Source organism: Emys orbicularis, chromosome 4 (assembly GCF_028017835.1).
Source record: "Emys orbicularis isolate rEmyOrb1 chromosome 4, rEmyOrb1.hap1, whole genome shotgun sequence".
Taxonomy (NCBI): Eukaryota; Metazoa; Chordata; order Testudines; family Emydidae; genus Emys; species Emys orbicularis.
The window spans coordinates 76,498,999-76,522,872 of NC_088686.1; the positions used below are offsets into that span (position 1 = coordinate 76,498,999).

A 23,874-nucleotide genomic window follows, 5' to 3' on the forward strand; every position below is an offset into this window, starting at 1 on the left:
CACAGACTTTGCCTATTATGATGACATTCTGCTGTGTTTGTGTTTTAAAATCCCCTGGGGCAGGTTTCCGTAGGTTATATCATACATGCCACTGGCTGAATTCTAAGTGCTGCAACTCACTCTCCATCGGGAGGAACTCTCTGTGTTGTCTCTGCTTTTATCACATCTCCCCATTCTTTGGTGTGTTAGTAGCCCAGAAAAGAGCACTGGCAGCTTGATTGTTAAAGCCTTTATGCTTTTGTAATATTTAAATATGGACTGATTAGAGCACAGGTGTAGAATTAATTGGGATGAAAGACAGTGGATTTGTTACACCTGAAATCTCCTTTTGTCATATCACCTTATTTCAGAATTCCATCTCTTTCATATTCTAGTGTGACTGGGGGTAGCAGAGCATGTCTTGTGAGTTCCATTGTTATAGGGATTGTTTGTGTCAGTTAAGAGTGCTGGACATGCAGTGGCTATCAGTTCTGCTAATGCATATGAATACATTGGGCCAAAGCCTGTTCCCATTGAAATCAATGGCCAAACTCCCTCTGGCTTCAGTAGGAGTAATGTTTGGCACGCTATGCAGAGGGACTCAGGCAGAGCTCCTTGTGTGGTGGTGAGTGGTGCATGTGTTTCAATAACCAGGTAGACCTGCTCTGGTGGTGGCAATGCAACACTGAAAAGCTTTGCATTTTGCCTACTATGTTCTGGGCAAAGCAGAGTGAATACCCTGACCTTGGCATAGCCTGAGAATCTCACTGCAGCCACAGCTGCATATGCTTCTTGGAGATTCTTGGCGCTGTTTCCTTCACTCTCCTTTAGTGTCTGTTTTCACTAGCACTTTGTTCCTCAAGGACACTTCCCCTTCTCCAGTGACGTGAACACACACTTTTTTCAGCTCTGAGCCCAGGAGTTGATCCTCAGTTCTTACATTTGTCAGTAGATTTGGAGGAGGAATTCTTGTGTGCTCTTCTCAGCTTACCCTATGATAAACTAGACTTTATCTTCAAATGTCTTTGTTCTGTTCTGAAGCCAGCTAAGCAGCAAAGATCAGTTAGCATGAGTGGCAAAGCAGGAACGCAGCCCTTGAAACAAATTTAAAACTGATCAAAGGAAATACTTTTTTTGTAACAACACACAATTAACCTGTGTAACTCATTGCCACAAGGTATCATTGGAGCCAATTGCTTAGTAGAATTTTTAAAAGGATCCAATATTTATAGGGATAATGAGAGAAAATAAACTAGGGATATAAGCCCTCTTGCTTTAGGGCATAAGCCAGCCACTACAGAGAGGTTTCTTGCACCTCTCTCTGAAGATACTATGTCAGAGACAGGCTACTGGATTAGATGGACCCCCAGTCCTACCTGGCATGGCAATTCCCATGTTCCTGTGATTCCCCCAGTGTTATCTTCACAGTCTTGTTTGGAGCAATGTGCCATTGGGGGTCACAATGCATTTGAAGGCTGAGAACTGGTTTGATTTCTCCTCCGCCTGTTACTGGAAGGGGCTGAGGTTGGAATTCAGTGTTGGTCTTACTTGTTTTGAAAGGCAGTGCAGCACCCAGGAGCTGTTAATACCTTGCCCTTTTCATTCCACCCCTGTGAACACACCCACTGCCCCTTTCTGAGGGTGTCTGCTTGTCTCTAGGCTCTGAAGAGATGCGTCAATTTACTTAAGTCTAATTTCTACCCATGTTAAAGTTTTTGTTAGAAAAAATTCTCCAGACTACAAAAGCCTACCGTCAGTTCCACTATGATCTGGCAGAGAAATGGTCTTAGGTTAGAGTTTTTGTCTCTGGTAGATTGTTTCCTTCTCTCTGATCCTTTTTGGTATGCTTCCCCTATTGGCTCTGCAGCAACATCAGTTAATAGGCAAGTACCATTCCAAGAACTGTGCTGACATTAGCAATGTTGCTGCTGCACAGACATTAAGTAAACAGGAGCCACAGCTGTCCAGCTGGAAACATTGGGCAGTGAGGGAATTGACATTTACTAAATAGAAAATAATATATATATATATATATATATATATATTCAGCTGCTCAAAGGAGTCCCAAACAATGCAGAAATTACAACTGTTTGGTAGTTAGCTTTTAGCTTGCACTAATATCTGCTGTCTTTTCTTTCCTGTCATATTTGGTATGGTCTGATGGTGTTGAAACCTCTCCAATTCTAAATTTCTCTGAACTGAGGCCATATGGAAAGCTACATATAATAATACTTAGTATTTTGTATTTCCTAAGCAGCATATGGACATTTAGCTAATCCTTATATCACTGCCAGGAGTAGGTGACTTCTTATTCCCATTTTAAAGATGGGGAAACCGAGGCAGGGAGCTAAAGTGAAGCCACAAAAGGAGTCGGTATCAGATGCATGTGATGCTCCCAGCCCAATGCTCAGTTCACTAAGTCATGCTGCCTCTCTCCCTGCTCAGAAAAAGAACAAGTGAATTTTAGAAACAGCTTTTCCCTTATCCTTGCAATCTGTTCTTAAAATGTCTGGAAGGTGCATTTGTGGGATATCACGCAGCCTTGACAGAATACTTAGTATGATGATGAGTTGTTATTTGTTTAGAGCCAGCAGTGTGCTCAGTGCTGTACAAAACAGACAATCACAAAGTAGTACCGGTATGGTTTATTGGTGGACAGTGTAGGAGACTTAATGGTTCTGTGAGTGCATCATTGGCAGGTAATTATCAGTGGTAGGATAAAATGCTTTGCACCTAGGGAATCCTGGTTAACAGGATCTGTTACATGAGCAACACAAGAATCTTATTCGCTCTTAGTTGCAAACATGACTCTATTGGTAATGATGATAATTTACATCTGCCTACCTAGAGTTACATGGTTGTGGAGATTTTGTGGGCAGATCTGTTAGATTAGTTGTTGACAGGAAGTCAGTGATGTATTTTATTGACAGTATGACAAGGCTTCAGAAAGCAAATCCATATCCAAGCTGTCTGGAGATGTGAACATTAATCCTGGCCTCCTCAACTTCAGATCAGCGTCTTCCAGGGACTATCCGAGGCCCAGCCCTTGTACTTCGAGCCTGGCCAGCATTCACAAAGCCCAGAGTGAAATCCTCCTCTTGTGGCTGCCTGAGGTACGTGGAATAAATGGAGGTGTCCTTATAATACAGATGTAGCAAAACATCGTCAATGAATTTGCACTGCAGGTGTACCCCCTAGCAAGGCTGAACCATGTTTGATTTGCTCTCTCAGCACCAGCTTAATACAGTGTGAAAATTAAACCTATTTTTTAAAAATGGAATATTCAGATGTCAAAACCTAAACTGTTTTTGCTGGAGGCTTCCCTGGTCCAGCCTTCTCAAAGCACAGAAGAGTAGTGATGATGTGACCAGGCATAGGGTAGGATGTTTTGTTGCACCTGCCCCTAGGCACTTCAGCTCTATCCCCATCCCCGCTCAGGGCACAGACAAGAATTTTGGCTGATATGGGGTCTGAGGTGAGCAGTGGGCCCAACTCTCCTTTGGCCACCTTCCAGGACCCAGACCAGGGCTAGTTTGATGAGACTCAATCATTGGCACTACATGTGGTCTACTAAGAAGTCCAGCATGCCTGAGCTACAGTTAGAGCCTCTTCTCCATGCGCCACCATAGCAAGAAGACCCTCAATAGCAGCAGTTCCAAGGTGTTCCTGCACCATAAATAATTTTACCACCAGCCTCTTGGCTCACCCACCCGCCTCTTCACACATCCACGAGGGGAACATGCTAAATACTCCCTCAGCAGCCCAGCCACAATGAGCTCTACTGCTCCCCCGCCCTTATGAGCTTCTCCAGTAATCGTACTACTTTCTTCCCACCAACAGAGGGATGCCCAAGCCACATCCACTATAAAGCTCCCTCAGTCCCTTCTTCCCCTCCCCTTGTCCTGCTGGCAATAGCAATTATAGTCCGGTAATCAGGCTTTAAGGGCTTCTTGAACACTGAGGATTCAAGGCAAGTTCAGGCTTGCCAAGTTGTCACAGAAAACTTACTCCCAAGACTGCTTCCTCCTGGATTTTTCTGTACAGAAGAGGATTTGCATAGATGGCTTTTTCAACCCAAAGAGAAAGGATAAATGTTTTCCCCTGCACCTGACTTGCTTGGCATTATCAAGGACTCCTGGGCTCACTTGATCAGCAAACTGCCGCACCCAAGGCCATTCACAAGCTGTATCACCAGCCGGAAGCGGGCTCTGCAGTCTTCTCTATTTAGAAGACACAACGTCTCTTAAGGCCTCTGCAACAGAAAGCTAAATCTCTAAATGCACCTTGGCTGAGCAGCTGCAGCATGTTGCCTCAGATCCATGCTGTTGGTCATCAGATGTAGAAAGGAAGTGCCCAAGGAATTAGCTCTGGAGCTCCTGCTCCTATATATCTCCAAGCTTCCACCCTCTTTTCATTCAGATCCCTCATATAAAGGTTTACTTTGATAACGTCCACAAGAAGGGATGTGATGATACTTCATAAATCCTTCTCTGGCATTCCCTCCTGTGGGCTACCCAGTGTATCCCATCTTTCCCATTTCATCTTGTAGTCTGGGACAAGGACTGTCTGTATTTTTTGTGTCCAGGATGAGCATATATGAGCACATATTTGGAACTTACACAATAAAGTATAATTATTTATACATTGCATTGGTGTGCATGGTATTAATAGATCAATAAAACAACAAGCCTTTTTCCCTATGTTTCCCCAGCATTGAAGTTCCACTAAAGGCAGCAACAGCAGGAGCTCTATTGTAGGCAAGGTTCTGATGACCCTCTGGTTTTCCAGCTGCTATGTTGCCTGAACCTACACTGCTAAGGTTAAATGACAGGCAGCTGGTCTACGCTAGTGCTCTCATGGGTGAAGTTGGAGCAGTGGTAGCAACAGTAGGATATTTTTAGAGGAAAAAATGCTAGTGTAAACACAGCCTGTGATTCTGGGCAGTGTAGCGAATGATAAGCCTAAAGACACATATGCTCAGCCATACTGCCACCACGTACAGGAGCTACTGACCTGCCTCGACCAGCATCTTTGCTTCTCCTCACCTCCCTGTTCTGGAGGGGAACACTGGATGGGCACGGGGGAAACAAAAGGGAGCCTTTTTCTCAGAGCAGGGGCATGTAAAGGCCTGAGAGTCAATGTGTGGTGCAGAGAGTAAGGGGAGGAACAGAGGGGAAGAGCTAGGGTAGGAAGAGGAAAGGGAGAATAGATGGGAGGGAAAGGAGAAATGACACGGGGGTGGGGGAAGGTAAAAGAAAAGCATAGAAAATATCCCAGAGGAGCAGTGCTGCAGTTAGAGGGTTGAAGGTAAAGGGGCTGGCCCTAGGACCCAGAGGGACAGGTACTCTCTTTTCCTATCTTGACCTCTCCTGTGACTTGGTTTGATTCTTTTTCCAAAAGAGGAATTTCCCTAATTTAGGCAAGCGCTTCAAAAGACGAAAGGCAAGTGTCTTGCGAAGCAGCAGCAAGTGGGTGGGCCCACTGCCAGAATCTCTTGGAGCATCGATCTAAATTAAGAAGCAGTGCATTGGTACCAGACTGGGGATACTTCTCACACAAATTCAGTGCGCAGGTAAGGGAACAATTGCTCCATTGTTACGATTTTTACTAGTTCTGTAATGCCCAAATGTGTGGTGGTGCTTCAGAAACAAAGACCCCCTGCCCAGAAGCGCTCACTGTCTTAAGTGGACAAAAAGGCTGCTAACTGGTCCAGGTCAGTCTCCTGTCATTTTAGCAGTGTTTTTACCACTTTCGGTTTTTGAAATTACTTTTATTTACTTATTTACAATGCAGGCAGCATAAACTCAGCCACTTCCTACTCCTTTGTTCTCTGGTATTCAGAAAGCTTCCTTTAGCCGTGTTGCTGGAAAAAATGAAGAATTGGCTGGTGCCTCTGAGCCAGAAAAGAGAGATTCTACTTTCACTAAGCAAGCAGAGATGTGCAGTGGATTGAACACAAGGCTAGGACCGAGTAACTCCCGAGTTATAATCCCAGCTCTGCTACGTGTTTATTGGGTGGCCTTGGGTAAGTCTCTAGGGGAAATAAATCAACAGTTGCCTCTGATTTTTGGGTAGCTAGTGTAAGAGCAAGGGCCAGATTTTTCTGAAGTACTGTACTGAGCACCCACACTTCCAGTTAAAGCAAGTGAAGCTGCCTGGGCTCAGTACCTCTGAAAATCAAAATGAAGGTGTCTCAAGTTGGGCACCCAAAAAATCAGCTGCCACTTTTGGGAAAAAAAAAAAAAAAACCCTCCATGCCTCAGTTTCCCCCTCTATTAAATAGTAATAGGGGTGGTAATTCTACACTTGCTGTATAAGGGCCAAGTGTTGTTTTTCTCATTCTTTGGTCACCAGGAACTGACAACACTGAGCGAATGGGTATATAACAGTAATAGATGAACAGAGCAGAAGTCTGCATGTTATTGCTTGCTAGTCTGTAATTCTGAAACGTTTCCTCATTTTAATTATCATTGTGTTGAAAGTAGTTGACTGACTCTCAGGCTTGGAGCAGAATTTAACATGGACCTTTCCCTTTCAAAATTTACTTTGCCTCTGGGTCACTCCCTGTACCACCCATGACAGGCAGCCAGGGCTCCTTAGGGCAATTTAAAAATAATCTCCTAAGAACAGTGCCAGCTTCCCAGCCGGAACCCACCAGCCCCATCCAGCCATACACTACTGGAGATTCTGCTCTGAGCTCCCACATTCAGGCTATAGCTTCACTGACAAAAAATGTTTTTACCATGGGCTAACTAATATGTGTGTGTTGTCATGCTGGAAAAAACTAGGGAAGACAAGGCACCTGTAGTTTTACAGGGAGGTAACCTAGGCAGAGTCAGTTACGGGTGGGAGTATAGGGTTGATCTCGCCTAGTTTACCTCACCATAAATGCTACAAGTGCCTTGTCTCCACTTAAGATTTTACAGTGAGATACCTCACACAGGATAGTTAATCTCACTGCAAAAATTAAAGGAATAAATTAAACCTGTCATTGTCGATGGTGAGGGGTTTAGCCCTGATGTGAAAGGAAGGAGTGGCTGAGGCTCTAGTTGTACAGTGACTGCAGTGGAGGACACAGGCAGAGAATCCAGCCCTTTGGAAAAGGACTAGGCCAAGCTAAGCAGTACAGTGGGTTATGAAGGAGCACCATGGCTGAGGGATTAACATCATGTTTAAACACGCTTCTTTACAGACAGGGACCAGGTGTAAACACTATTTCTGGGGTCAAATCAGTCCTTGACCTTGGCTGCATATGCTAATGAAAGGTAAAATTAGTGCCAATGACAACGTGATGGACTTGGTGATGTAGACACTGGTCCACTAGAAGCTGCAGTGAGACCCAGTAACTCATTTCACCCATGGGCCCTGACCAGCTTTAAAATTGTCATGGTTCATATTGAGGCCATTGAGCTAGAAGTGAAAGTCGCCGTATCTTAGTTCCAGTCACCTGAGCCATCTTATCCTCTCCCACTCACCTGACTTTCTTGAAATGCTCTTTAGTAACAGATCCCACACTCCCTGCCTGTGCCTTCAGCCCCTGGCTATGTTACACCTACCTGTGAGCTAATTCCAAGTCGCTGTAGAAGGGGAAAAGACCAAAGAGGCTAATAATAATTTGGGCACTGGGTTCTAGATAAAGAAACAGGAAAGCAGCTGTTTTTGAGGGGTCCTTCATTTCAGTAATAAGGCAGTGGCCCCAACATCCCATATACCTGTAGCAGGATTGAGTGGTTACACTTGAAACTAGCACCTTCAGTGCAAGGGCATGTAAAAGAGCAGCAGCACTTCCTTGGTGCTCCAGGGCACTACCAGGAAAAGTAGCAGGTTTTGAATTTCGTTGAATAGATTTCCACAGCCATATGTGACATATTTAGTCATGAACAGGAACGAAGAACCTTAATATCCAAATACCATCCAACCTCTCCTCACCTCTGTCTCATTTGTCATTCATGCCAGACAACCCCAGCGTCTCGTGTTCCCTCCCATTTCTGAGAATCCCATATCATTGCAGGCCTTGGTGTAAAATACCCTTTTTTGAATGGTACCACTTTGTTTTCACAGAATTGCATAATGAGAATAATACTGACTCGTGAGCTGGTTTGGTTTTTTTAAATATCTCTATTTTTTTTAGCCTGATGCTAATAGTGAATTGCAGTCTCTTTGCTGCCTTCTCTCTGTAGCCTTCAAGTCCCTTGTGGTTTCAGTTTTGGTACAACTGTGTTTAGATTTTAGCAAATTAAAGTGAGGGGAGGGAGGGAGAGAGGGATACAGAGCATCTGATCAATTTGTATTTATTTATTTTAACATTTTACTAAATAAAACACAATAAAATCTCTTGTCTCTGTAGCCATGTTTACCAGGTGAGGGAAGCATTTCCCATCACTACCCGGGGCACCTGGGCCTGGAAGAGCTTTCTACTGTAACAGCTCCCAAGAAAGTGAGACAGAGCTCAGGCCTCACTTCCATCAGTGGATGAACACGTTCAGGTAGAGGTTGAAAGCGGAGCTTTGTCAAACAGCTCTATTTTCACACGACAAAAGGGCCACTAGCCTCTGCAGCCAGAACTCATTTCTGCTGTCACTCGCTCCCCCTTATGCCCCAAAGCTGCAGTTTTGTTCATTACGTTTGTGTTCGGGGTGAAAACACAGGCCATAACTCCGGCTGCTTCGATGGTGCAGGACCTTCACTGCACTTGTCAGCGGTTCCCTCAAGATCACACGCCCAGAAGGAGCGCTGGGGACTCAGCCTGGGCCCAATTTTACTTTGGGTCAGTGGCTCTTAAGTCTTTTTTCAAAGCAGTGGCCACAGCGTAGGGCTTGACTTGACTTGACTAAGGCCAGGTCTGTACTAGAAAAGATTTCCTGGTACAACCGTAGTGGCAAACCCTCTTAACGTAGACATAGCTTATACTGGCAAAAGTGTTTCTGGCGGTATAGTTCAATCACCTCCCCAAACAAAATAAGCTATCGTTTTTAAGCCAGGATAAAACTGCATCTTGACTAGGGCTTTTGGGGCTAGAGAAATGTCACCAAAGCACTCCCACCTGTAGCAGGCCTTATTATACCAGCAAAAATTTCTAGTTTAGACCTGGCCTAAGAAAAGTGGTCGAGTATAGGTAGGCTTAGCTAACATGCGCTAGATCACCATTTCTCCTAGCACAGATGCTAGGTAACAAGCTTAGCTTGATTTTAGTTATGCTCTAGTCTAGGCACATGCTGCTATGGGCAGGTGGTTACTGCTGGTCTCAGCTTTTGTTGTGAGGATGCCAGGAAGAAGGAACTCTTGTTAATAATCGTACAGGAAAAGCTTCCTAGCCCATTCACAATTCAAAGTGTGGGTTTGGTCTGATATAACTGTACAAATGGGCCTCTCTTACCCCTCAGAGCTCCCTCTGAATGTCACAGCTGCTGCCTGTAGGGACTAAAACATGGTCTTAGTGCTGTTAGCCCCATAGCACCAGCTCAGCACACAGAACTGCACTCCTGTTCCTCTTGTGCACCATCAATAGAACTGGGTACTAGGTGCTGATTGGTTGCACTTGTGGAAGGCAACAGGGCTACAGAAGTGACACTGAGGGCAGAATTTACCCTGTAGCATGTTTGTTTGTTTAAGGGGATGACGTGTGAGATGGAAAAAGCCCAGCTTGACTGTTAGAGCCGGGGGGGGGGGCGGGAGGCACTTGCAGCACTGGCAGAAAAAAACAATACATCTTTGTAGCTGCTTGACCTTAAGTTAGCAAGTGCCAACCCTCATGGAATCCTGCAATGCCCTTCGTACAGTCACTTTGAGAGCACAACTGCTCTTTCAGCCAAAGCATAACAGCAGCCACCCACCGCCACAACACTTTGATAGACAATGAACTGATCTTCCTGGTGTTAATAAATGTCAGAGGGTCCAGTTCTGGGTAGGGGATGAGTTCTCTCTTGTTTAGTGGAGCTGACATTTCTACAGCTTGTTGTCACTGCTGTCCCCAACCCTTTAAATCCCCATTCTGTACACACTGTAGTTGCCGTCCCTCCACAAGCTTGTGATGCAGTATCAGCTCCTCACACAACCCTCTCTCCTGGGGAAGTGACCTTGCCCTCATTTCCTACCTGCCTATAAGCCCTGCCCCAACCCCAGCATCAGACAGAATGTGACAAAATAACCACATGGCTCCCCAAGGATTTGAAAAAGAATTAAAAAAAAAAGCTTTAATTAAAAATTACCGGAGACACTTGTGCCCTTTCCATACAAAGAGTTCCCAGCCCGGTAGCGGCTCTTGCGGTTCAGATTAATGCCAGTAAGTGAAGAACAGAGTCGAGCAATGATGGGCCTGAAGATCCTTGCTGATAGTTCTGAAGTAAGAGAAAGGCTAAAAATCCCAGGCCCTCCTAATCATTTACACCCTGTGAGAAATCATCTTAAATAACTTAAATAGAGAGTGAGGAAAGCAACTGTGCCTCCGTGCTCCAGTGTGTGACGACTGTGGAAAAGCACCTGGCCGAAGCTGCTCCCAGCACAGGCTCCGACCATGGCACCCAGCTACAATGTCAACTGTGTCCCTGATTGTCAATGTCAGTATTACTGAGATTCAGGCTCTTTCCTTCTGAGACTTGGAAGTGACCCCCAGAGAGGTTTCTCCGAGCAGGTGGTGGCTACCAGGGGACAATTTTACCTACTCCCAGAGTGGCAGGGACTGGATGGTTTTATTACAACAGGCACCACAATTTGGCAATACATCCAATACTGGCTCAGACCAGAACCAAACCTGCTGTTAGCCCCAGCAGCTGACCAGGGCCTCAGACCCCCAGCACCAACCCTCACTAGCCACGTGCGGGAGAATCCGGAGATGTGACACCAAGCAGCAGCAGCCTGAGATCCCATCCAGACAGCGTGGGGAAGAGGGACAGGACTTCCCCTCCTCTGTGGGAAGATGGCCATGAAGGTTAGTGGTATAGGCTGGCCAGAGGCAGTGCCTATGCAGGGATCTTAGCTGGCAGGTGTTGTGTACAGACCCTCAGCCAGCAAAAGATGGGCACACTTGTGCACATACAGCCACCTGCAAACAAGCAGGAAGGGTCACAGAGCCTCAGCTCCAGCCTGAGCCCCAACATCTACACTGCAATTTTATAGCCCTGCACCCCGCTCCAGCTGTGCGTTTCACAGCAGTGTAGGCATGCCCAAAGAGACCAATTCTGCAAGCCCCCGTCCCCTTGGGGAAACATGGGGGTGCTTCAGTCCCATCTAGGCACAGGGAAGGAGTTCAGACAAGTAATCACAACGGGGGGGGGGGGGAGGGAGGAGAGAAGGGGAAGAAGAGGTTCATCAGAAGAAATTAAGACTTAAGTTCAGCCTGTCTTGCAGGGCTAAGCTACACCTGACAGCAATAACTGCAGGGCTCTGAAGGAGGCAAAGCCCAGAGGGTGCAAAGGGGAGGAGCTCATGAAACCAAGCAAGGGAGCATCTTGCAGAATATCAGGTAAAGCTTTCTGGCAAGTGCCCCAGGGGACTGCATGGGAGCCCCATCACTGGGGTCATTCACACTGGCCAAAGCTCTGGAAACTGAATGATACGGACCAATCCCACCCTGGCCCTTGAAGTGGGAAATAGGCTCCAGGTAGCCCCCTTGCTGGGAGATTAGCAATGTTGTCCTGTCTCTGGGTGAGGCTTTCAGCTGCTGTGAGGAAACCCTCAGCCCTGAGGCTCTGCTCCCTCAGCCACTTAGGAGCAGTTTAAGAGCCCCTTTCTCTTGATTCTTTCCATCCCTAGTGGGAGCTAATGTTCCTGTGATGGAGAAACTGTGCTGCAGGTTTGATCCCTTTCAGGCAGTGAGCCATGTAGGAAGGAAGTGGTCTGTCCCCTTCCCCCTCCAGTCCACCGTCATGCTGTCCCTCGGCATCACAGGCTCCTCTCGGCAGTGAGGTATTTGAGTGCGGCGGCGCCATACCTACGCGACAGGTCCTGGTGGAACTCCTCCCGCAGTGTCTGCAAGCAGCCCCGGTAGCCAGCGCTCAAGCGGAACTTGGAGATGTCAAAGCTGGGGGCGTGAGGCATGTGGATCATGAAGGCATTGGGCAGGACCAGCAGCTCGTACTCCTGGGAAGAAGCAGGAGGTCAGCAAACAGGTACAGAGCAGGGCTCTGACCACACCCATGGGGACCAGATCACCTGCTCAGGGGCAGCAAAGCTTAGTCCAAAGGAAGCATTGTGCTGGGAGGGACCCAGAAGGCACCTGCCCACGGCAGCAGTATAGGATCCCTAGGGACAAAGCAGAGTCTGGGCGCAGGAAATTCCACTGGCTCCTCACTCACCTGGGCATCAAGCTCCATGATATGGGACACCTTGTTCCAACCAAAGCCTACGAATCTCTGGTCATACTGGGGGCAGTCACGCCTCACTACAACGTAAGGCTCAAAGTCCGGCTGCCACTCCACACGGTACGCCACCGTAGCTGTCCGCCACTTGGCATAGTCAGTTGGGGCATGGCCCTTTGGCCACACATGGTACCTTCAGGGAGAGACAGAAATGAAGCACCCGATAGATGTGACACATAGAGGTCCCAGAGACAAATTGCAAAGGGAGGCCAGCGGCGCAGTGAACCCTGGGGTTACAGGGAGATGCACACTCTTCTCACTACCTGTAGGGCAGCAGCTTCAGAACAGAGATACAGGCACAGACTGAGAGGATGGGGGACAACATGAGAGGTGCTTGGGTCTGGGCTGCACCACAGCCCCTAGGAATGGGGAGGGACCAGAGAGCCTCCTGCTGCCTGTGGCCTGGGCCCTGCGGCGTGGAGGAGAGTGGCTCCAGCACCTACCTGAAGGTGTAGAGGGAGCCCATGTCCAGCATGGAGAGCAGCTCCGCTTTGGACTTGGGGAAGGCAAGACGGTAGCGCAGAGTCTCAAATGCTGGCACAATGAGCGCTGCCTTCCGCTGGGGCAGCTCCAGCTGCCGGATGGAGTTCCTGGAGCAGGGCAGGGGAGAGCATGAGGCCTCGCTAGGATGGCGTGGAGCCAGCACGAGGTGACTGCAACGCACACCACTGGCCACCCACTAGGAGCTAAGAGCCCTACGCACAGCTGTGTTCCTGGGCCCCCTTAGCAGACGCTGGAAGGGCATCAGCAGGCTCTAGAGGATCCTGTCTTTTCTTAGTGTGAGGTTGGTGGGGGGGAGAGTCTAAAGGCCCTTGGGATCCACCATGCAGGGAAAGGCTGCAGCAGCCCCTTCTGCACCACTGGTGCAGAAGGGGCATCTCCTTCCCCAAGCAAGGGTTCTCTCTCCCATGTGACAGCAGGACCCTCCCAGAGGGCTCAAGCCCAGCCTGTGCCTACAGAATGAGAAACTTCCTGACAGCGAGAGCTCCCAGGCTGGGGAATCACCTCCTGAGGGAAGGGCTGGGAGCCCCATCGTTTGGGACACAGTTGAACTAGACTGAATCTCGGGTAACAACCTGGAGGGAACCATCCCACCTGGGCCCCTCGGGGTGAATGACTAGCTTGGGCAGGATGGAGAGGGCCACACCTGAGGTAATCGTAGAGACCATACATGGGCAGGAAGTCGATGTCCGTCAGGAAGACATAGGGTGTCTGTGCATTGGTCAGCGCAACGTTGCGCAGCAGGTTGACAGGGTAGAACTGCCCCTCCTTGTACACAATGTGGTAGGCAACGTTCCTGCGGCTGCTCAACACCTCCGAGCCCTGGGCATAGCGCAGGAACTGCTGGGCCTCTGCATCCGACATGTACAGCGCCAGGCTGATGGGGCCTGCCCAGTGTTTGCAGATTGCCTCCAGCATCTGTAACCTGTAAGCCGAAGGGAAACAGCATGAGACTGGCCGTGCCAGAGCCAGACACATGGGGCGAGCTCCAGCTAACTGAGCAGGCAGGAAAGAGCAGTGGACACAGCCAAGCAGAAGAGACTGAGCAAGCCTCCCACTCTGCAATGCTGATGCCACTCATCTTGCCCTACTGCCGCTGACCCCCTTTTTATCCTCCCCTCAACAAGCTACCACAGAATATAACGTCCAAGGCCCTGCCGCATACTCCACAGCAAACAACCTGGATTCTATAGCAAGTTCCTTACATTCTGTGGCCTTTGCTGGAAATGCTGGGAATTCTGTGGCAGCTCCAGGCACGTTCCAGAGTGCAGGTTTTTATTTAATTAAGCATGAAAATGACTCATCCCAAGAGTGCAGCAGTCCCTTGTGGTGGTGGTTTTAATATTGAATTCAATTTATTTTACCCTCTCCACCTTTTTGGTTTTGACATGCCACAGGTGTGTGTGTGTGTGTGTTAGCATGTAACTGCACTACAGAAATCAGGGGAGTTGGAGAGTTAAACAGCTATTTATAGGGCTTTTGGCATGTGGGGAGGGAGTCTGGAATTGTGGGATAAGCACATTCATTGCCTATTTGTGCTACTATGTTCAGCAATTAAATAATTAACACTGTTAACCCTGGTAATTTCATATTTAGGTTTCACAGTTAACACCCCACTAAGATGAAGGAGCAGTTCATACCTCTTGCAGCTGGTGTTTCAGGCTCACTGCAAACTCAGGCAGATGCTGCTGCATCAGGTACACTAGGTTTGTAGTTACAAGGTTTTCTTTGCAGCCAGGAGGGCTAGAAACTTTTTTTTTTTTTTTTTTAATAAAAGGTTCAGGTTTTGGGGCATGATTCTGAGGTGAAGTGCGATTTTGCAATCCCAGAATCAAAATACAAACATTTCATTTGTGGCACGACTCCCATTTGAGCCCCAGTCTCTACAAGGACAGTCTCCTGCACCCCCTGAAGAAGTAATGTTTCTATCAGTGCAGAGCTAACCTTGGGTCAGTTTGAAAGTTCCGCGTACAGAAGTTCCAGGGCTGATGAACCAGCTTACAGAGCCCACAGCTCCTCAGTACTCAGAAGTGGGAGTCACCCCTTCTTCCATCCCAGTCCCTGCCAAGTACCTGTCCATGGAGAGCTGGGCCACCAGGGTGACATCAGCAGGGTCAGGTGAGGCCAGGACCTCATACTGCAGGAAGAACAGGTGGATGCGGTGCAGCATAAGGTGCTGCCGGCGGAAATCATAGCACGGGTCATCCTCATCGAGATCCTCCAGGGCCTGCTGCAGCTAGAACATAAGAATGAAGTGGGGCAGGGGCCAGACTGGTGTTAGAAAACACGCAGGGGCAGGGGTGAGGCGGGGGCAGGCAGGCGCTGCAGCTGGAACACATGGGATGCTTTCAACTAGACTGGGCGGAGCCCTGGCAGAGTCCCAGGAGATGGCATGGATGGAGCCTGCTTGGGGGACGGAATGTCCCATGTCCCATTCCCACATGATAAGGGCAAGTGAGGATCAGGGGTGTGGCTAGCAACCAGCAAGGGCTCACTTGGTTTCTGGGTGGGCTGGGCAGGCTGGCACAACCGAAGAGCTCCCTGCGCAGCAGGTTCCCATCGTACTCCAGGAAGGTCAGGTAGAGGTTCCGGAAGAACTCCACATGCTTGTTTTTCACCCGCAGCTTCTTGGGCGAGTTCCAGTGGATCACCTGAAAAAGATGGGCTGGAGCGTCAGGGACACAGTATTCCCCCCCCACCCCTTTGGATCTACCACCAGCCACCCACCAGGCCTGGGGTGCAAGCTGCACCACAGGACCCAACACCCCATCCTCCAGGCCAGGAGGGTTCAGTGCCTGCAGCAGTGGAGATGCGAGACTCCTGGGCCCAGTGCAGCTCCTCCTGGGAATGTGGAAAGGCCCCAGCCAGGGACCGGGAGACCCACCTTAAGATCAGAGACCTCTGAGTAACACTGCTCTGAGAGGGTATGGTCGGACAGCTGCACGTTCCAGAAGCAGGGGAGTTTGTACACCAGCACTGGGCTCTGCTTAATCACTGCATTAAAGATGTCCTGGAAGAGAATCACCAGTGAGCACATGGGGAGCTGGGCACCTCTGGAGACCCCCGTGAGGGTTGGAGGGGAAACCCTGAGAGGACAAGGGAGGTCAGACTAGGGATCTCTGTATCCTCCCTATCATACAACCACCCTACAGGTGGACATGGTAACCAGACCCTGCTCAGGAGGTGTCCAGGGCTGAAATACAAGGAATGCTGCAGGTCAGGACCAAGCCTGAGCTGATGGAGCGGAAGGTTACAGATCTCTAACATGGGTCCCAGGGCATCCACTCACAGCCTTTGTTGTCTGTAGTGTCAGCAGCATCCCATAGCCCTAGCGTTTGCTCCCCCACCTACAGCTTCCTGCATCTATAGTTTGCCCAAGAGTAGGAACTGGGGTCAAAGAAGAGCCTGCAGGCTGGAACTCAGCTTGGCTCCATACCTGATCTGCCAGCGAGGTGGACAGCATGCTCATGAGCTCCCGCTCCGCTGTCAGCCGCCACATCTGCTCCCAGCCAATCCGGCGCAGGCGCTCCAGCAGCAGCAGGATCACCCCTGGGAAGAGGGGGAGGAGAGGTCACAGGTGTCCCCACATCACACAGGCACCAGCCAACCCAGCGCTGTGTTTGATGCAGTTGATCCAGCCTTAAGCCATCCCTGAGCTCAGCTCCAGCCAGTCCCTTCTGAAGTGTACTAGGTCAATGCTCTGGGACACCATCCCCATAGCACGTTCTCTAACAGCAAGGCCCTTTGCTGGGTGTCCCAGCCGGGGACTGGATTCTAGACTTACTGGCTAGCCTGGACATGGCATCCCTGTGTCCCACACCCCTGTCAACAACAGCATCTCCTGCTGGAGGAGTCCTGGGAACTCACCTCTGATAGGATTCCCAGAGTACAGGCAGTGGGGGGAGAGGGGGCTCTCACCTCACAAGCTTTCTGATTGGCCTGGGCAGCTCTGTCACTCACACTCAGTCACTAAAGGATGGGCCTAGGGGAGCAGTCACCTCTGGGGGGTGCCACTGCGTGACCCTAAGAAACTACCCCTGGGGAAGCAGCAGAGTGCAGTGCAGCACTGGCGGCCAAGGAGCAAGGCTGGCACGTGTGGCACGGGGCTCTAGTTCAGACTCGAGAGACACATTACGGGAGTTTAAGGGGTCTCAGTGCAGCTCCCTGGGACCACTTATCCCTATTATAAAATCAGAGTGGCAGGCTGTAAGAGAGGCCCTGTGCTGGAACAGCGGGGAATGGCAACCAGTCACGACTGAGAGGCACACGCAGAGCTACTGGGGAGACCTGCCATCAGCCCCTTGTGGCCAAGGCCACCCACAGTTCAATTCCCAGTGGATTTGCTGGCAGTTTGCTCCCCAAGTCACAGGGGACAGCAGCAGCATTTCTCTGGAACAGGACGGGAGTCACAGCAACAGCTCCTCACTACCAGCAAGACTAACAGGAATGAGCAGAAGAAGGCGCTTCCTCATCCCAGCCCCGTCCCCCCAGACATGCTGGGGGTCTTGCCCTGCACCAACCTCACCACTGACAGAGACAGGATAAACCCCCACCCAACAGGAGTGACCTGTGGATGCTCTGGGCTCACCTGTGTTGAAGCCACGTCCCAGCGCTGGCCATGGCTTGTGGTTCTTCCAGAGGTTTCCCAGGTACCAGTCACTCTGGTTCTCCACCAGCCCAATCACCTGCTTGTCTGGAAAGCGAGACAGATCCACCTCACCAGAGGAGTATGTGCCCACCACAAATCCATGCACCCCATCCCCCCACCCACAAGTGGCTGACGAGGACAGACAGGGAGAGCCAAGCAGAACAGACTCCTAAACACCCAATGCCAAGGGGCCGCAGGTTTTCAGAGGAGCCAGGGCAATAGGCCTGGCTCCTCTCCCAGAGGTACAGCTACTCAACTGGTCCCAAGGCCCCTCCTCTCCACAACTCCCCCTCACCGGAGAACTTCCCGAAGACGGCCCACAGCTCAGCGATGTCAGTGGCAAAGGTGATGTCTGTGTCCAGGACAATGACCTTGGAGAGGTTGGAGGGCAGCGCCTTAGTGAGCGTCAGCTTCATCAGCCCGTAAATCCCAGAGTAATGCTTGTTGGGAATCCACGACACCTCTGCCTGCAACAGGGAGGGAAAGAGCCCTCAGGACCAGTATATGGCCATTCCCAAATACCCGTGGGGAAAGGCACACAGCACCGAGTCTGTACCACAAAGCCAACACTTCCCCCGGAAACAGAAGTGTAAAGTGGTGTGGCCTTTCCCCAAATCCAACCCCCACTGCCCCAGAGCCTAACGAGGCAGCACAACTGTGCCACAGAGCTTCAGAACCGTCAGGAGGCATGAGTGAGTCCTAGCAAGGCAAGGCATTCCACGTGTGGGTGAGAGGCACACCCCCAGGATCTCAGGGGATATAACATGGGGGATTTTACTGGCACACTGTACAACATTCCAGCTGTTCAGGCCTCCACACAGGGCCTGTTCTACAGATTGCATCCACTATGGCAGCTGCCACCAGGGGTCGCACAGATTCCAAGCTTAGTGCTAATGTATTTTCCATTTGAAGTGTTTAAGGCAGATGGGAATCAGAGACCTCCATGGATCTTGTCCTCACCCCCTCCCTACCGACTCACTCAATGTCCCCACAGGCAGCAAAGATGGAAAAGGCCCAGGAGAGCAGCCAGTCACTCTCCCAGGGCCCACAAAGGACTGACCCCTACAGCCCATTCTCCACAGTCTGTTCCAGTTAGTGTTCAACAGCTGAGCAATGGGCTCCTCCCCCCAGCGAGTGTCAGGATGTCTCCATCCTGCGACTCAGTCAAGATTCCTTCTGCCCTGCCCCACCCCGCATTGCACCCTATGTATCAGCCTGAAAAAATCCCCCCCACACACACACTTGGGGTTTACACTTCCAGATATCCCCCATCCCCACATTCTCCCTCCTTACAGTCACTAGCCAAGTTGGACGGATTCCGTTCTTTAATCGCTCTCCACAACTCCCTGTTCATTCCTGTTGCCCTTCCCGGCACTTCCTCCAGTCTGTGTGTCAGCTCTGGGCCCCTCAGGACCAATGTCACCTGCTGAGTGTCTCCTCCCTGCTCCGTGAGAAGATACCCCAGGGACTGAGGTTTCCAGAGCCATACAAAGAGCAGCTATCCCCTCCCAGCTTTGGGACACAAACCCTCTTGAGTACGCAGCCCTCAGGTGCAGTGGTCTTTGTGCAGCTCTGTCCCATCACAGCCCCACTCTCCCCAGGCTCTGCCAGCCCCTCTCATCAAGGATCTGGGTTTCAGGTTATATTTCCCCTGATGTATTAGCAGTATTTCCTGAGGCTGAATCTCACTTTAATCCTGCCCACATGCCTGTTCTCTTTTGGGCCCTTTAGGATATTTCTCTGTGCTCTGTCCACAGCTCCTCCCTGTTCCCCATCATCTGTGCATGATTGTGTGTGACCAGACTGAACTCTGATACCTAGGCTTCCCACTGCCCCTTAGCATGCCCCACTGCTTCTGTGGACAGTTTTGACTCTAGCTGTTTCATATCCAAGCTAATGAGTCCCACCTTGCTTTGGAGGCGCCGTCTCTAGGTGAGAGTGCATGGCCCAGTTACACCTGGCTCTCTGAGGTGATTGTCAACCAGGGGACCAGTTAGCATCACCTGGGCTAGTGTTTGTGTCATTTTGACATGTGCTTGCTAGGAATGGGTCTGAGACTTGCCATACAGAAAGCTCCTTCATACAGGAACCACCTGGGAACTCGCAGAAGGGAGCAGCTTTCAGCTACTACAGACCAGAGCCAAAGTGGAGGAGAAAGGCCCCTTCACAACCCCCACACCAACCAAGTGCCCCTGTATCAGTCAAATGGTAATAGACACCAGAAGAAGAGCAGATGAGAGAGGGGCCAGCAGCAAAAGAGTTAATAGTCTGGTGAACTCTCTCTACCATCCCCCACCCCCTCACCTCCCTGAGGGGCTGCTCACTTCCCTGGAATACTGAGTCTGGAAAGAGAAGCTGAGAAAGGGGGGAGAGGAACAGTGGGGGGAGGAAGGGATCTGGGGCTCCTGCCTTCAAATCGTCTGCATTGTAGAAGCTAACGTGGATGGAGGGCACCATCCAGGACTGGAAGAGAGTCTGCAGGATCTGCTGAGCCACCGAGTCCGTGATGAGGTGGAAATGGAGAGGGTTCTTCCTGCCAGGGGGAAACGCAGGCAGCTGTCAGAGATCCCGCCTGATCCACTGAGCCCAGGACAGCTTCCTCCACCACCAAAGCTGGTGGTATCCGGGAGAAGATGCCCCATCCTGAGCCAGGGTCAACCTGGGACAGACCCATCCACACCCTCCAGCAGATGATAGGTGGGACCCAGAGCACCTTCACCACCCCCCACCTCACTCAGCCCCTACCCAGACAGCACAGCCCCCTTCACATGGGACCCTCAAACCCTGGTCACAGTAACACAGGATCCTGGGAGTTGTGACTGGGGAGGAGGGACAGGTTAAGTTCCCCACCACCACCACAGCCTGGGCTTCCCAGCTGCACACCTCCCCTTCCCACACTGCTCTGTGACTGGGGAGCCAAGCTGCAGGAGTGGTTCATATCTGATCCCCATTTTACCTGAACCCCCAAAACACATGGGTCGAAAATGCAGACAGAAGCCCACCAGCCCCTGAAGACAGGGTAAGTGCAGTGTAAGAACCTGCATAAATTAGCATAACGTAGCACAGGCTCCCCCAGCACGGCCACCTGGGTTACCTGTGGAAGAGGATGGATTTCACCAGGGTGACCACGTCTCGGCTCGCATTGTGACCAGCGCACACAATCGCTACGTGCAGGAGCTGCCCAGAGACAGAAGGCACCGTCAGCCCTGCCCAAAGCAGCACCCCTAGGGCAAAGGTTGTCCAGCATGCAGCAGCCTCTGGGGCAATAACACTTTATAGTATCATCCCCCCACCCCAGGATCTTGGCGCTGATTAGAGTCCTCTCCTCCCAAGGCAGATGGCGATAGCGGCTGCGTAACATTCTGGTCAGGCAGTTCTCCTACCTGCCCATCTCACCTCACACAGCACATCTCACACAGAAACAGCCTCAGCAACCCAGCCCCCCAGGGACGCAGGTCAGAGTCATTACCTACAGGTGACAGGTGGAGAAACTGAGGCAGAGAGCGAGGAAGGACTTGACCCAGATCACACAACAGGTCAGTGGCAGAGTTGGGAAGAGAACCCAGGAGTCCTGGTGCTGCCTCCCCACCTGTATGCTCACACACGTTGAGGCACTGAGGTGGGGCACTAACATCTCCCAGCGGGAGGCAAGAAGGGATCATTCTTTTGGCTGTCAGCATCACACCCTTAACTCCAAATAAAATGCCCAAGTGTTTGAGACATGAACAAAGCAGACGCAAGGGGGAGGCCCTGGCATGGCCAGTGCACTCGGGCAGCTGTACAGAGGCGGTTGAATCTAGGGACTCAGGCCATGACCCTAGGCCATGGGGACCCTCAGCACCCAGTGTCATCGGCCATATGTGCAGGACAGCGCCATGAAGCCGGGCTGTACTCGCTCACCTCACACTTCTGCACCATCTGCTGCTTGGGGCAACCCGTGCGGTTGCTCCTGTCATCCCCTGGGGTGTCCCCATCATCAAAGGAGGCTGCCCACTGCTGGCTCCCATCGCTCCGGTCCACAGCCCCAGCTTGTCCCTGAGACTGGCTGAGCCGCAGACGTAGTTGCAGGTTCTCCTCTTCCACCTTGCGCACCTGAGATGCCAAGGCCTCTCGCTCCAGGTCCTGGCTCGGCCGGTCCCCAAAGCAAGGAGACAATAGGAGGGAACGGCCATCTGTGGGGAGAGAGCCCCCCCAAATCACTGAGTTCACATCTTGGGACATGGTGGGACAGCACCCCATGCACTGCCCCCTGAGCATGGAAATGGGGAGGGAGAAGAGAGAACAGTTGGCCATGTGTGGGGAGAGAGCATCCCAAAGCCACAGTGAGTGTAGGGCATGGGGAGGGAGGGGGATAATATGGGAGTGGCACCGGTGGCTGGGGACAGCCATTTGTGGAGAAAGAATGCCCCAAATCCCCACAGAGGCATGTGCATAGCTGCCTCCCTCTAGGCTCCGGACACCTGACTATTCACAAACCAGGCACCGGGCCACCTGCATCACATGCACAGCCCGATCCAGTGGAGGCTCAGAGGCTACCTAACTCCAGTCAACAGCTTGTGGGGGGTGGGCAATATTCTGATGTGCATCTCCCTCAATCTCTGCTATTGAAGTTATTCCACTTTAAACAAACATTAATTGGGCCAGAGAGAGTGAGAATCACTTTCTCTCTCACTGGTTAGAGCATTCACCTGAGAAGTGGCAGATCCCTGTTCAAATCGCTTCTCCTCTTCAGGCAGAGGGGGGTTTCGAACCAGGGGTCTCCCACGTCCCAAATGAGCACCCAACCAGGTTATGAAGGAGCACGTCCTCTGCTCCCTCCCCCCTGCTGTTTTAAGTGGAATTAGGTGACCTCTGAGCAGGCCTATCGAATCAGGCCCCACACACCAGTGAGGCACAGGAGCACCTATCTTCCCCCGGTTTGGATCACAGGCAGAGATAGGACCTCCCTGCAGCCCAGCCCAGGCACCTATCTCTGTGGGAGGTTGGGGCTTAGTGCACCTCTCTCATCAGCATCTCCCACTGGCTAGCTGAGGTGGCTCCCAGCCTAGCATGCTGGCTTTTGTGGATCCAATTGTAAGGCACCCAGCTCTCCCCAGCTCTTGCATAGGGAGCCTAGGTGCCTAGCCCAGGCTTTGTAGATCACAGTGTTGTTCCTGTGATTTTCTACACACCTAGAAGTTAAGCACCTGTGATGCTCAGCCTTGCAACCTTTTTGGATCCCAGCCCCCGTGTCCATCTCTAAGCCCCTCTCCTAGCTCCACCTCCACCCATAATGCTTTATACACAGTGATGTACTTGTCCTCACAAGCCCCCCAGAGACAGGGCAGGGGCATCACCCCATGTTACAGCAGATGAGGAAATTGAGGCAGAGAGAGGGAAGGACTGGGCCCACAGCAAGTTAGTGGCAGAGCCAGAAGCCAAGAGCCCTGGCTGGCAGCTGTCTGCTGTCGCTCATTCCCCTGTCCTGGGCCGTACCTCAACCCAGAGCCAGGCCACACTCACATTCTGAACTGCCCACAAAGACACAGAGCCACGAGAGAAGGATCACCAGTGTTGCAGTGGCGAGCAGCAGCTTCAGCTTTCCACGCCAGGAGCACAGCATGATGGGCAGGCAGGGCGAGGGCTGGAAGCAGTGAGGATCACGTGGGCAGGTCTAGCCTAGCTGGCCCCAGCATCCTAGAGCCTGCAATGGAGGAGAAGCACATGGAAGTGACACAGCCAAGGCACAAGCCTTCAGGGCTCTGCCCATCTCAGTCCAACATCTGGGCACAGAGGATGGCACTTGCTCAGCGTCTCTGGGTGAAGCAGCTGTGCAACCACGATGGCAGCTCAGCTCCAGCATAGCTCTCCCGGGCATGCGGAGAGGGCACCCTTCACCCCACTCAGGCATTGCAGACTAGAGGAATCTGGAGACGCTGCCTCCTGTACCCACGGATGAAGGCTCCAGCGTTGCTGGCTTTACCCCTTGTTACTGTTCAATGCAGCACCCTGCCTGGTCCCTGATTATTATTAGACTGAGGCTGTCACTGCAGGACCTGAGTGAGTACCAATTACTAAGCAGAGACTGAAAAATGCTACCCCAAAGCTGGCAACAATCTGACCTAGCTAAGGAGAAGCCAGACTGCAGACCACATCCAGCTCCAGCTCCGCAGCAGCAACTGTTCTGCCTTCTCCAGCACCCCACGAATGCACCTCAACGAATTTCCATTCATCCAACCTCTCAGCCCCCCAACGGTGCATCAGGATCATCATCCCCATGGCACACAGAGGGGAAGGCGCTGGCTGGCTGAGTTGAGATCTGACTCCTGACTCAGAGCCCTCTTCTAATCACTAGGCCATGCTCCCTCCTCTTCCTCAGGATGCTCAGCACTCTGATGGCACTTCAAAGCA

The 23,874-nt window shown here is 51.1% G+C and overlaps 1 protein-coding gene across 1 annotated transcript; it reads right to left on the reverse strand.

Moving 5' to 3' along the window:
• Positions 1 to 11,859: 11,859 nt before the first annotated feature.
• LARGE2 (LARGE xylosyl- and glucuronyltransferase 2) lies at positions 11,860 to 23,086 on the reverse strand. The gene is made up of 14 exons (XM_065403663.1): positions 22,987 to 23,086; positions 21,385 to 21,656; positions 20,579 to 20,661; positions 19,894 to 20,017; positions 17,780 to 17,951; positions 17,425 to 17,529; positions 16,273 to 16,385; positions 15,721 to 15,846; positions 15,332 to 15,487; positions 14,909 to 15,072; positions 13,483 to 13,761; positions 12,779 to 12,925; positions 12,273 to 12,468; positions 11,860 to 12,057 (listed from the first exon to the last, which is right to left on the reverse strand). Exons 1-14 carry the CDS (start codon positions 23,084 to 23,086, stop codon positions 11,860 to 11,862), a joined length of 2,235 nt encoding a protein of 744 aa, XP_065259735.1.
• Positions 23,087 to 23,874: the final 788 nt, after the last annotated feature.